The sequence below is a fragment of the Salmo salar genome, chromosome 11, assembly GCF_965601325.2.
Source record: "Salmo salar chromosome 11, fSalSal1, whole genome shotgun sequence".
NCBI classification, from domain to species: domain Eukaryota; kingdom Metazoa; phylum Chordata; class Actinopteri; order Salmoniformes; family Salmonidae; genus Salmo; species Salmo salar.
The window spans coordinates 107,003,013-107,018,012 of NC_138301.1; the positions used below are offsets into that span (position 1 = coordinate 107,003,013).

A 15,000-nucleotide genomic window follows, 5' to 3' on the forward strand; every position below is an offset into this window, starting at 1 on the left:
TTCCATTACTGTTTCATTTATGAGCACATTATACCGTCAGAACTGGGTCAGCTCCTCATAGGGTTGGTTAGCGCAATGAGATTTGAAATCCCAGGACTACGGATGGATATCTCTGTTAAAGGGATGGATTTCTCTGTTAAATGGATGGATATCTCTGTTAAAGGGATGGGACTACATAAGAATTTACAATAATACTACCATTATCATATGTATTAACAGTAATACCTGGGTTTCCTTTTTATGTACTGTTGGGGGTAGTGGAGGACCAGGGTTACAATATAAATATGTACTGTTGGGGGTTGTGGAGGACCAGGGTTACAATATAAATATGTACTGTTGGAGGTAGTGGAGGACCAGGGTTACAATATAAATATGTACTGTTGGGGGTTGTGGAGGACCAGGGTTACAATATAAATATGTACTGTTGGGGGTTGTGGAGGACCAGGGTTACAATATAAATATGTACTGTTGGTGGTAGTGGAGGACCAGGGTTACAATATAAATATGTACTGTTGGGGGTAGTGGAGGACCAGGGTTACAATATAAATATGTACTGTTGGGGGTAGTGGAGGACCAGGGTTACAATATAAATATGTACTGTTGGGGGTAGTGGAGGACCAGGGTTACAATATAAATATGTACTGTTGGGGGTTGTGGAGGACCAGGGTTACAATATAAATATGTACTGTTGGGGGTAGTGGAGGACCAGGGTTACAATATAAATATGTACTGTTGGGGGTAGTGGAGGACCAGGGTTACAATATAAATATGTACTGTTGGGGGTTGTGGAGGACCAGGGTTACAATATAAATATGTACTGTTGGGGGTTGTGGAGGACCAGGGTTACAATATAAATATGTACTGTTGGGGGTAGTGGAGGACCAGGGTTACAATATAAATATGTACTGTTGGGGGTTGTGGAGGACCAGGGTTACAATATAAATATGTACTGTTGGGGGTAGTGGAGGACCAGGGTTACAATATAAATATGTACTGTTGGGGGATGTGGAGGACCAGGGTTACAATATAAATATGTACTGTTGGGGGTTGTGGAGGCCCAGGGTGGGGAAACACTGCTTTAGTTACTAGCTGTATGGATAGGGTGTCACAAGGATATGGGGTAAAGTGTAGGGTTAACAGACACATACTAGAGGTAAGAGGCAGAACTGGTCTGTGTTTGGTAACATTGTTACATCCATCTCAACACACACACACACACACACACACACACACACACACACACACACACACACACACACACACACACACACACACACACACACACACATTTGGCGGTGTTAGGATATATGGGTGTTTGGATTGGGGTGGGCTGTTTTACGATGGGTGGGGCTAAAGGTTTGCAGGGAGGGGTTGTAGTGAAGGGGGGTGGGGTGTGTTTTATGTTATGTTGGGATGGGATGGGATGGGGGTAGAACCTGGTATGGCAGCACAGTGTGTGTCGTATTGTCTGCAAGACTCAGAGGGTCTGGTTCTGTTCCATTGACTTATGGCTGTGTTCTGCTGAAAGTCTCCCTGCTTGCCAAACACGAAAACATGAGCCATGAAAGCACCCCTTTCACAGCTCTCTCACCTCTCTCTCCTCTCCCTTCCTTCTCCTCTCCCCTCTCTCTCACCTCTCTCTCCCTCTCCCCTCCCCCTCTCCCCTCTCTCTCCCCTCTCTCCCCTCCATATCTGCTACCTCCCTCTCCCCTTCCCCTCACACACAAACACACTCTCTCTCTGTGTCCTTCATGTCCTTCTCTTCTCCCCCTCCTCTACCTGACACGCACACTCTCTCTTCCTGTATCCTCTGTGTCCTTCTCCTCTCCCCCTCCTCTACCTGACACGCTCACTCTCTCTTCCTGTATCCTCTGTGTCCTTCTCCTGTCCCCCTCCTCTACCTGACACGCTCACTCTCTCTTCCTGTATCCTCTGTGTCCTTCTCCTCTCCCCCTCCTCTACCTGACACGCTCACTCTCTCTTCCTGTATCCTCTGTGTCCTTCTCCTCTCCCCCTCCTCTACCTGACACGCTCACTCTCTCTTCCTGTATCCTCTGTGTCCTTCTCCTCTCCCCCTCCTCTACCTGACACGCTCACTCTCTCTTCCTGTATCCTCTGTGTCCTTCTCCTCTCCCCCTCCTATCCCTCTCTCTTTGCGTAATGAACTATTTTGTGTCTGCGTTATTATTTTAATCATGCATTCCACAGCACAATTTACTACCCTCCCCACACCTTTCTACCCTCCCTGGTCACCATGGCAATGCCATATTTTCAAGTTATTTCCATTTTGATATCCCAATTACAGATGTGATCATGGTGGGAAGAGAGGGGCTGAGAAGGATTGCAGCTGATTGCATTGGGGGGAATTACGGAGACTGTGCCGTTATAAATTAGTCATCAATATTATGGATGGGAAGACTGTTATGGATGGTCTTGTATGGTGCACTTGGTAGAGCATTGCACTTGCAATGCTGAGGTTGTGGGTTCTAGTCCCATGTGGGACCAGTATGAAAATGTATGCACATGCTACTTTAAGTCGCTTTGCATAAGAGCGTCTGGTAAATGACTTAAATATTGGGATGAGTATCAGAAGCAGAGGGATATCTGAAAGTAGGTATGAACCTTTGGTCATTGCTACCTCACACCTGCTCCACTGTCAGGGGCTAGATGGATGATGGAAGTGTTTTGGCCCGGACATAACAGTAGCATCAAATGCCCTGAAGCCATGGTAGAACACTAGCTGCTTGATGGCCTTCCCTCTCCATTCACACCACACATGGACTGACGTTGAACCACAGCAGACTTCACACCTCTGTGGCACTATGCCAGTCTCAGCTCTTCCCGATGTGTCTTTCTTTCACTTATTATTGTGGTTTCCTCAGTTCTGACCTCCACCGTGTCAGTCTCACCCCAGAGAGAAAAGTCTCACCCAACACCCTCCGAGCTTTTACCATTATATGCCCGGGAACATGGGGTTTATGGCCCACTATGGATGCAGACCGTCTCTGAGAAACTTGCTCATCCAACCTTATTCCGGCAAACTTCTTCCTTGAATTCACATTAACACAGTGGTAGACAGGGTGTTTTCCTGCTGCTGTTGTGTTGTGGGTCGGCAGAGGGGGGTGTTTTGTTTTTGAAGGGACTCAGTCCAACTTACTCGTGGAAGTTGTAATAGTAGAATGCACAAGGTGACATTTCTATATTGGGAAGTGCATCATCAGTTCCTCTTGTCATGTCAGTCATTGCATACCTTAGAGAGCTATTTATATACTAAACAAAAATATAAACGCAACATGCAACAATTTCAAAGATTTTACTGAGGAAACCAGTCAATTGAAATAAATTCATTAGGCCCTAATCTATGGATTTCGCATGACTGGGAATACAGATATGCATCTGTTGGTCCAAAAAAAGTAGGCGCATGGATCAGAAACAGTCAGTATCTGGTGTGACCACCATTTACCTCGTGCAGCACGACACATCTCCTTCCCATAGAGTTGATCAGACTGTTGATTGTGGCCTGTGGAATGTTGTCTCACTCCTCTTCAATGGCTGTGTGAAGTTGCAGGATATTCGTAGGAACTGGACCACACTGTTGTACACATCAATTCAGAGCATCCCAAACATTCTCAATGAGTGACATGTCTGGTGAGTATGCAGGCCATGGATATTTTCAGCTTCCAGGAATTGTGTACAGATCCTTGCAACATGGGGCCGTGCATTATCATGATTTTGTTTTATTTAACCCTTATTTTACCAGGTAAGTTGACTGAGAACACATTCTCATTTACAGCAATGACCTGGGGAATAGTTAGAGGGGAGAGGATGAATGAGCCAATTGTAAGCTGGGGATGATTAGGTGACCATTATGGTATGAGGGACAGCTTGGGAATTTAGCCAGGACACCAGGGTTAACACCCCTACTCTTACAATAAGTGCCATGGGATCTTTAATGACCACAGAGAGTCAGAACACCTGTTTAACATCCCATTTGAAAAACAGCACCCTACACTGGGCAATGTCCCCAATCATTGCCCTGGGCTATTGGGATATGTTTTTAGACCAGAGGAAAGGGTGCCTCCTACTGGCCCTCCAACACCACTTCCAGAAGCATCTGGTCTACCATCCAGGGACTGAACATGACCAACCCTGCTTAGCTTCAGAAGCAAGCCAGCAGGTGGGAAGCAAGATGGTATGCTGGCATACCAGCAGCATGAAACATGAGGTGATGACGGCAGATGAATTGCACGACAACGGGCCGAGGGATCTTGTCATGATATATCTGTGCCTTCAGATTGCCATCGATAAAATACAACTGTGTTTGTTGTCCGTAGCTTCTGCCTGCCCATACCATAACCCCACTTCCACCATGGTGCACTCTGTTCACAACGTTGACATCAGCAAACCGCTTGCCCACACGACACCATACAAAACGCCGTTGGAGGCGGCTTATGGCAGAGAAATTAACATTACATTCTGTGGCAACAGCTCTGGTGGACATTCCTGCAGTCAGCATGCCAATTGAATGCTCTCTCAAAACTTGAGACGTCTGTGGCATTGTGTTATGTGACAAAACAGCACATTTTAAAGTGGCTTTTTATTGTCTCCAGGGATGTAAACAAATTTGTGCACAAAATTTGAGAGAAATAATAATTTTGTGCATATTGGAAATGTCCCTTTTTTATTTCATCTCATGAAACATGGGACCAAAACTTTACAAGTGGCATTTATATTTTTGTTCAGTATATCTTGTCAGAAATGTCCAGATCAAAAGTTTTTTTAGCTAGGTTTTTTATCCCATAGATTTTGTAGTAATGTTTGAGTCACTCAAATATCACATGAATACATATTAGACATGGCAAAATGTATAGAATTTCAAGAAAATTTGCTTTAAAGCTGCAACATTTTCTCTGCACCCCATGAAAAAATGTGTAGAATTGCAGGAAATTTGCAATCAAAATGTCTCTCCGCCAACAAGAGTGGTTTGTGTCATGAACAGTGCTTGTGCCCATTGAAGTACTGTAGACGTGGCATGCGCGGGATGTTGGCCAGAGTGAAACTGTTTTGGAACCCCTGTAGTGTCTGAACGAATCGTGCCCAGGAGTGTGTGTCACAGGATACCATGTTCTTACAGCCGTCAGACGGGCCCGGGATTAAAGCCCAGTCAGACCTGACCCCATTAAGCGCATTCCTTTGACCCAGTTTATCCACGGGCCGAGCCTTTTTTTGGGCCACCTTGGACTCAAGAGCACAACTGAGTACGCTTCTCACTGCAACACACAGCTGCCTACACCATCTGCACAATGAGCATAGTAGGTAGAGGCAGGTAGCCTAGCGGTGAGCTGACTAGGTGAATAATCTGTCAATGTGCTCTTGAGCAAGGCACTTAACCCTAATTGCTCATTTATGTCGATCTGGAGAAGTGTCTTCTAAATGACTAAAATGTACGTATGGTTGTGTGCATACCACTCATATTATTTGTTTAGTTATTTAACCAGGCAAGTCAGTTAAGAAAAAATTCTTATTTACAATGAAGGCCGAACCCTAACGACGCTGGGCCAATTGTGCGCGGCCCATGTGACTCCCAATCACAGCCAGTTGTGATACAGCCTCAAATTGAACCAGGGTCTGTAGTGACGCCTCTAGCACTGAGATGCAGCGCCTTAGACCACTGCGCCACTCGGGGGCCCATTCGTGACATATAAGTGTTTCGGGCAAAGTACAAAGTACAGAGCAAATAGCTCAATTCAACACCATGGCTTATAATTCCTTTATTATACACAGTCGATTTATAAGATTATTATCACATTTAGCAAGGTACATTAACTTACATTACAGCAGTTTTAACTCACCTAATGTCTCAAGAGGAAATGCCTGAGAGATATGAGCATGTTAAGTAGTCTATGTGTGGTGTGAAAACATTTGTAGAACATTACAAACCATGAAGAAATGAATAAAAAATAACTTAGATAGAACACCGGAAATGTCCGTTGTGTGACCTGCAGACCAATTCCATAATAAAGGCCAATCATAGTATAGCAAATGTGTATCATAATAAGCGTTGTTTATACTTTCAGACACATAGTTTAGACCTAATTAATTCTCAATCTTTCTAGTTCTCAGCCTGCACTGGCAGTCTTTCGCTGCTACTAATTGTTTTCCACCATGGGTCTTCCAGATCATTTACATAAGAAAAGGACCAACCGCTCCATAACTTTAATGAAGTCACTGCCGAGGAAATAACAGGCCAATCCACAAAGCTGCTTCCTGCGACTCTGCATGGAGATAGGGCATTTGCATGGGAATGATATGAAACCAACATCAGCCAGGTTTCTTTTCCATTGATATTGTTGTAGACGGTATTTTTTATTTAACTAGGCAAGTCATTTAAGAACATATTCTTATTTACAGTGACGGCCTACCCCGGCCAAACCCTAACGACGCTGGGCCAATTGTGCGCCGCCGTATGGCACTCCCGGTGAGGGCTGGTTGTGATACAGCCTGGAATCGAACCAGGGTCTGTAGTGACGCCTCTAGCACTGAGATGCAGCGTCTTAGACCGCTGCGCCACTCGGGAGGCCGAGGATTTATTGTATGCTTACAGAGCAGACTGGAATGAAACTAAATATCATAAAAGAGAACACTGTAAAAGTGTATCAAAAACCTGTTGGGTGTTTCAATGTGTGTATCATGAATGAAACATGATAACTCTCTGGTATGAACAATATCACTCCCGGCACTTAGGCTAGCGAAGCTCGCAACAACGAAAAGGAAGTAACAGCTCTCCCTTCTTACGCACACAACTGCAAAAAAACTCACATAAATGGGGTCCGGTGAATGCGTTGATTTTCCTATTCTTTTGACTTACAGCTCGAATTGACCTATGGTTGGCCGAAACGATGTGCGCGGAGGCGGGACGTAAGCAGTCAGAGTAGTTAGTGCTATTCGGCTCTGAATGTGTTGAAACATCCCTAGTGAGAGCTTACTGAGTGGACGGGGATAAGTGCACAACTTTTTGTTTCTACTTTCTTTTTCTTGAGAGTGATTTCTCGTTCAATTTTTCTTTCAGCTCTGTAATTTGTAAATCGTTGTACATCATTGGGAACAGCCCAAAGACAAGGGCAGAGACACGCAGTTGTTCCCGACCAGCTATCCACTTAATTTTTGGGGAGGAATTTACAGAAATATTAATACAATTCTGGATCTGGTCGTTTGTAAAGAAAGTAGACTACCGAAACGAACAGAACACAGCAGTAACATGGTTTTCATTCATCTTGACAATTGAGTTTTTTGCAAGTGCCTTGACTGCAGACATCGAATTGAGAGGAGATTTGGGAGAAGTCGTCGAGGGTTCATGGACAAAGAGTGGAAAGAATACAGCCAATGATACGATACATTTAATCTACATGCGTCCGCTTTCTTGAATGTGACAGTGGGGACATAGGACAAGATCATAGGACAACTCCGCTATATAATTGTATAGCCACTATATGCAATATGCTCTAGTGCTATAAAGGAAAGTTTTTCCTAGTATGAAAGTTAATATTTTATTGACTATTCTAGATTTTTTTTAAAACGTTTTTTTTTTTTAATCGATTTATTTCATGAGACATTGACTTCCCACCGTCCGTCAGTCAAAGCGAGGTTTTCCTTGTAATATTGTGACCACATTTTGTTTCCCTCATTCCCCAGTGAAACTGGTGTTTGAACTGCTGTCCGTGGCAGATGTGGTCAGTGTTGCGGCCAATGGGTACACGGCCCAGCTGACCGTGCCAGTAAATCACCACTTTAACCTTTTTGACACACACAACCGAAGGAGTTCGTTTATATTACGGATATTCTGGATGCCATTATGGAGTTCATATCCAGTCGCATTGCCCCACTTTGGCTGGTCCTGCTGGAGTGTTTGCTTCTGTCGACAGCAGAGGAAGGTAGGTCGGGTGGTTCATATTACCTCCTCTACAACGTTCTCAATTAAAAGGCTGTTTCATGTACTGTCGCCATGCTTATTGTCGACGAAAAATGTACTGTGGCGTTATTAGGCCACCTAATAGCTTATTAAAAATATGATTTAGTCCTATTTTGCCTTCAACTTCAGGTTGTTGTTACATTGTAACAACTGCACTGGTACGTTGTAACAGCCGCACGTGCTTGTTACAATGTGACATGCTAGTTGTAAATCATCATGATGGTTAATCAATCCTACACCTACGTTTTTACTGAGTCATATTTTTATCTGTATGAAGAATCATAAGCCTCCACTATATAACTATTGCAATTAAACTCTGAGTGAGACTTCACCATTAATGAAGATTCACTTTTCACTTGTTGCATGTATCTTTTTGTTTATATATATATATATATATACTGCTCAAAAAAATAAAGGAAACACTTAAACAACACAATGTAACTCCAAGTCAATCACACTTCTGTGAAATCAAACTGTCCACTTAGGAAGCAACACGATTGACAATAAATTTCACATGCTGTTGTGCAAATGGAATAGACAACAGGTGGAAATTATAGGCAATTAGCAAGACACCCCAATAAAGGAGTGGTTCTGCAGGTGGTAACCACAGACCACTTCTCAGTTCCTATGCTTCCTGGCTGATGTTTTGGTCACTTTTGAATGCTGGAGGTGCTTTCACTCTAGTGGTAGCATGAGACGGAGTCTACAACCCACACAAGTGGCTCAGGTAGTGCAGCTCATCCAGGATGGCACATCAATGCGAGCTGTGGCAAGAAGGTTTGCTGTGTCTGTCAGCGTAGTGTCCAGAGCATAGAGGCGCTACCAGGAGACAGGCCAGTACATCAGAAGACGTGGAGGAGGCCATAGGAGGGCAACAACCCAGCAGCAGGACCACTACCTCCGCCTTTGTGCAAGGAGGAGCAGGAGAAGCACTGCCAGAGCCCTGCAAAATGACCTCCAGCAGGCCACAAATGTGCAGAAACAGACTCCATGAGGGTGGTATGAGGGCCCGACGTCCACAGGTGGGGGTTGTGCTTACAGCCCAACATCGTGCAGGACGTTTGGCATTTGCCAGAGAACACCAAGATTGGCAAATTCGCCACTGGCGCCCTGTGCTCTTCACAGATGAAAGCAGGTTCACACTGAGCACGTGACAGACGTGACAGAGTCTGGAGACGCCGTGGAGAACGTTCTGCTGCCTGCAACATCCTCCAGCATGACCGGTTTGGCGGTGGGTCAGTCATGGTGTGGGGTGGCATTTCTTTGGGGGGCCGCACAGCCCTCCATGTGCTCGCCAGAGGTAGCCTGACTGCCATTAGGTACCGAGATGAGATCCTCAGACCCCTTGTGAGACCATATGCTGGTGCGGTTGGCCCTGGGTTCCTCCTAATGCAAGACAATGCTAGACCTCATGTGGCTGGAGTGTGTCAGCAGTTCCTGCAAGAGGAAGGCATTGATGCTATGGACTGGCCCGCCCGTTCCCCAGACCTGAATCCAATTGAGCACATCTGGGACATCATGTCTCGCTCCATCCACCAACGCCACGTTGCACCACAGACTGTCCAGGAGTTGGCAGATGCTTTAGTCCAGGTCTGGGAGGAGATCCCTCAGGAGACCATCCGCCACCTCATCAGGAGCATGCCCAGGCGTTGTAGGGAGGTCATACAGGCACGTGGAGGCCACACACACTACTGAGCCTCATTTTGACTTGTTTTAAGGACATTACATCAAAGTTGGATCAGCCTGTAGTGTGGTTTTCCACTTTAATTTTGAGTGTGACTCCAAATCCAGACCTCCATGGGTTGATAAATTGGATTTCCATTGATTATTTTTGTGTGATTTTGTTGTCAGCACATTCAACTATGTAAAGAAAAAAGTATTTAATAAGATTATTTCTTTCATTCAGATCTAGGATGTGTTGTGTAAGTGTTCCCTTTATTTTTTTGAGCAGTATATATACAGTACACACTACCAATCAAACGTTTTAGAACACCTACTCATTCAAGGGTTTGTCTTTATTTGTACTATTTTCTACATTGTAGAATAATAGTGAAGACATTAAAACTATGAAATAACACATATGGAATAATGTAGTAACCAAAAAAGTGTTAAACAAATCAAAATATATTTGAGATTTGAGATTCTTCAAAGTAGGCAACCATTGCCATGATGACAGCTTGCACACTCTTGACATTCTCTCAACCAGCTTCATGAGGTAGTCACCTGGAATGCATTTCAATTAACAAGTGTGCCTTGTTAAAAGTTAATTTGTGGAATTTCTTTCCTTAATGAGTTTGAGCAAATCACTTGTGTTGTGACAAGGTAGGGGTGGTATACAAAAGATAGTCATGAAGTCATGAAGGTCAGTCAATACGGAACATTTTTATAACTTTGAAAGCTTCTTCAAGTGCAGTCGCAAAAACGATCAAGTCCTATGATGAAACTGTCTCTCATGAGGACCGCCACAGGAAAGGAAGACCCAGAGTTACCGCTGCTGCAGAGGATAAGTTCATTAGAGTTACCAGCCTCAGAAATTGCAGATGGGTTGGGGGTGCTTTGCTGGTGACACTGTCGATGATTTATTTAGAATTCAAAGCACGCTTAACCAGCATGACTACCACAGCATCCTGCAGCGATACACCATCCCATCTGGTTTGCGCTTAGTGGGACTATCAATTGTTTTTCAACAGAACAATGACCAAACACACCTCCACGCTGTGTAAGTGCTATTTTACCAAGAAGGAGAGTGATGGAGTGCTGCATCAGATGACCTGGCCTCCACAATCACCCGACCTCAACCCAATTGGCATGGTTTGGGATAAGTTGGACCGCAGAGTGAAGGAAAAGCAGACAGCACGTGCTCAGCCAATGTGGGAACTCCTTCAAAACTGTTGGAAAAGCATTCCAGGAGAAGCTGGTTGAGAGAATGTGTGCAAGCAGTCATCACGGCAAATGGTGGCTACTTTGAAGAATCTCAAATCGAAACCATATTTTGATTTGTTTAACACTTTTTTGGTTACTACATTATTCCATATGTGTTATTTCATAGTTTTGATGTCATCACTATTATTCTACAATGTAGAAAATAGTAAAAATAAAGAAAATCCATTGTATGAGTAGGTGTGTCCAAACTTTTGACTGGTACTGGAAATATTGTAACGCGTGTCGTAAGGATTGGACCAAGGTGCAGCGGGAACGTGTATACTCATCTTCTTTAATTGGTAAAAAGAAGGAAAAAACAAACAAAACACGTATACAAACACAACGAACGACACTAACAGTCCTGTCATGTGCTGTGCTCAGACACTAAACAAGGAGACAACTACCCACAAATCCCATGACAAAAACACCCCTCTTAAATAAGACCTTCAATTAGAAGCAATGAAGAGCAGCTGCTTCCAATTGAAGGTCAACCCCATCAACTAAACATAGAAATAGAAAGACTAGACTAGAACATAGAAATATACTAACATAGAACATTAACCAAAACCCCGGAACACTCTAAACAAACACCCCTCTACATAAATACAAAGCCCAACAAACCCCGAACCACATAAAACAAACACCCCCTGCCACGTCCTGACCAAACTACAATAACAAATAACCCCTTTACTGGTCAGAACGTGACAAATATATATTTATGTCTATACAGTTGAAGTCGGAAGTTTACACACACTTAATTTGGAGTCATTAAAACTGTTTTTTCAAGCCCTCCATTAATTTCTTGTTAACAAACTATAGTTTTGGCAAGTCGGTTAGGACATCTACTTTGTGCATGACACAAGTAATTGTTCCAACAATTGTTTACAGACAGATTATTTCACTTATAATTCACTGTATCACAATTCCAGTGGGTCAGAATTTTACATACACTAAGTTGACTGTGCCTTTAAACAGCTTGGAAAATTCCAGAAAATGATGTCATGGCTTTAGAAGCTTCTGATAGGCTAATTGACATCATTTGAGTCAATTGGAGGTGTACCTGTGGATCTATTTCAAGGCCTACCTTCAAACTCAGTGCCTCTTTGCTTGACATAATGGGAAAATCAAAAGAAATCAGCCAAGACCTCAGAAAAAAATGGTATACCTCCACAAGATTGGTTCATCCTCGGGAGCAATTTCCAAACGCCTGAAGGTACCACGTTCATCAGTACAAACAATAGCACATAAGTATAAACACCATGGGACCATGCAGCCGTCATACCGCTCAGGAAGGAGACGCGTTCTGTCTCCTAGAGATGAACATGCTTTGGTGCGAGAAGTGAAAATCAATCCCAGAATAACATCAAAGGACCTTGTGAAGATGCTGGAGGAAACAGGTACAAACGTATCTATATCCACAGTAAAACAAGTCCTATATCGACATAACCTGAAAGGCCGCTCAGCAAGGAAGAAGCCACTGCTCCAAAACCGCCATAAAAAGCCAGACTACGGTTTGCAACTGCACATGTGGACAAAGATTGTACTTTTTGGCGAAATGTCCTCTGGTCTGATGAAACAAAAATAGAACTGTTTGGCCATAATGACCATCGTAATGTTTGGAGGAAAAAGGGGGAGGCTTACAAGCTGAAGAAAACCATCCCAACTGTGAAGCACAGGGGTGGCAGCATCATGTTGTGGGGGTGCTTTGCTGCAGGAGGGACTGGTGCACTTCACAAAATAGATGTCATCATGTGGGAGGAAAATTAGGTGCATATATTGAAGCAACATCTCAAGACATCAGTCAGGAAGTTAAAGCTTGGTTGCAAATGGGTCTTCCAAATGGACAATGACCCCAAGCATACTTCCAATTTGTGGCAAAATGGCTTAAGGACAACAAAGTCAAGGTATTGGAGTGGCCATCACAAAGCCCTGACCTCAATCCTATAGAAAATGTGTGGTCAGAACTGAAAAAGTGTGTGTGAGCAAGGAGGCCTACAAACCTGACTCCGTTACACCAGCTCTGTCAGGAGGAATGGGCCAAAATTCACCCAACTTATTGTGGAAGGCTACCCAAAACGTTTGACCCAAGTTAAACAATTTAAAGGCAACGCTACCAAATGCTAATCGAATGTATGTAAACTTCTGACCCACTGGGAATGTGATGAAAGAAATAAAAGCTGAAATAAATAATTCTCTCTACTATTATTCTGACATTTCACGTTCTTAAAATAAACTGGTGATCCTAACTGACCTAAGACAGGGAATTTTTATTAGGATTAAATGTCAGGAATTGTGAAAAACGGAGTTTAAATGTATGTGGCTAAAGTGTATGTAAACTTCCAACTTCAACTGTTTATACACTACCGTTCAAAAGTTCGAGGTCATTTAGAAATGTGCTTGATTTTGAAAGAAAAGCAAAGTTTTTGTCCATTAAAATAACATCAAATTGATCAGAAATACATTGTAGACATTGTTAATATTGTAAATTACTATTGTAGCTGGAAACAGCTGTATTCTTATGGCGTACAGAGGCCCATTATCAGCAACCATCACTCCTGTGTTCCAATGGCACGTTGTGTTAGCTAATCCAAGTTTATAATTTGAAAGACTAATTGATCATTAGAAAACCCTTTTGCAATTATGTTAGCACAGCTGAAAACTGTTGTCCTGTTTAAAGAAGCAATAAAACTGTTCTGAGAAATGAAGGCTATTCCACGTTCTATGAGATCTTCAGTTTCTTGGCAATTTCTCGCATGGAATAGCCTTCATTTCTCAAATCAAGAATAGACTGACGAGTTTCAGAAGAATGTTCTTTGTTTCTGTCCATTTTGAGCCTGTAATCGAACCCACAAATGCTGATGCACCAGATACTCAACTAGTCTAAAGAAGGCCAGTTTTATTGCTTCTTTAATCAGGACAACAGTTTTCAGCTGTGCTAACATAATTGCAAAAGGGTTTTCTAATGATCAATTAGCCTTTTAAAATGATAACGTTGGATTAGTTAACACAACATGTCATTGGAACACAGGAGTGATGGTTGCTGATAATGGGCCTCTGTACGCCTATGTAGATAATCCATAAAAAATCAGCAGTTTCCAGCTACAATAGTCATTTACAACATTAACAATGTCTACACTGTATTTCTGATCAATTTGATGTTATTTGAATGGTCCAAAAATGTGCTTTTCTTTCAAAAACAATAACATTTCTAAGTGACCCCAAACTTTTGAATGGTAGTGTGTGTATATCTTTATGTTTATATATATTTGTATGTCTATTAAAAACAGTCCAAGACAACATACCTACATGGATTCATTAAAGATAGAGAGGTGATAATGAATTAGGTGTGTGTGTGTGTGTGTGTGTGTGTGTGTGTGTGTGTGTGTGTGTGTGTGTGTGTGTGTGTGTGTGTGTGTGTGTGTGTGTGTGTGTGTGTGTGTGTGGTTGTGTGTGTGCATATTGTTGAATTTGTACTTGTCTATGTGTGTGGGAGCATGTGCGTTTTGGAACGTTGACCCCGCCAGTCCAGAGCCTGTATATATGCACCCTGCCCAGTTCTGTGGTGTTCCACTACCAATCAATCCTGAACGGCATGGCTCCGATTAGTTCCACATTGCATGCTGAAATGGAGACACCTGGTCCCTTCTATCTACAAACAATTAACATGGTGCTGTTTGACAGGCATGAATAACACCCGAGCACGGCTATGGCATTACAGGAGACTTGAAGGGATTAGTTTGGTATGCCTACTACAAGGTCACTAATTAGACACAGTAACGCCAAAATCAATTCATGATTATGTTTCATTTTTTTATTTCAGTTCAGGTCATTTTAGAGGTCTTGTTGTCCCCTGCCTCAATAAGTATTTGAACTATTACGATTCACACTGCATCCTAGCCCACAACGATACTCTGTAGGCTTGCTTCACTTACCATTGAGAATAGTTTTGAGGATCTAGGCCTAGACTGTAGCGTTTTCCTGTAGAAAACCCACCTCCAACATCTGTTCTCTACTTTCCTTCTTGACTCACAACAGAAGGAGCAGAAAGAGAATCAGTGAGCTGGGAGTTAGGCTAATCTATTGAATGTGACCTCTTTCCCTTAACTGTG

General features: G+C 43.0%; 1 protein-coding gene across 1 annotated transcript in view; it reads left to right on the forward strand.

Annotated features, from left to right (window-relative positions):
• Window positions 1–6,925: 6,925 nt before the first annotated feature.
• ephb4a (eph receptor B4a) overlaps window positions 6,926–15,000 on the forward strand; it is a 64,870-nt gene continuing 56,795 nt past the window's right edge. The window contains 1 exon segment of the mRNA XM_082958246.1: window positions 6,926–7,931. Within this exon segment, the coding sequence (XP_082814372.1) occupies window positions 7,853–7,931 (79 nt within the window). The 5' untranslated portion in view covers window positions 6,926–7,852.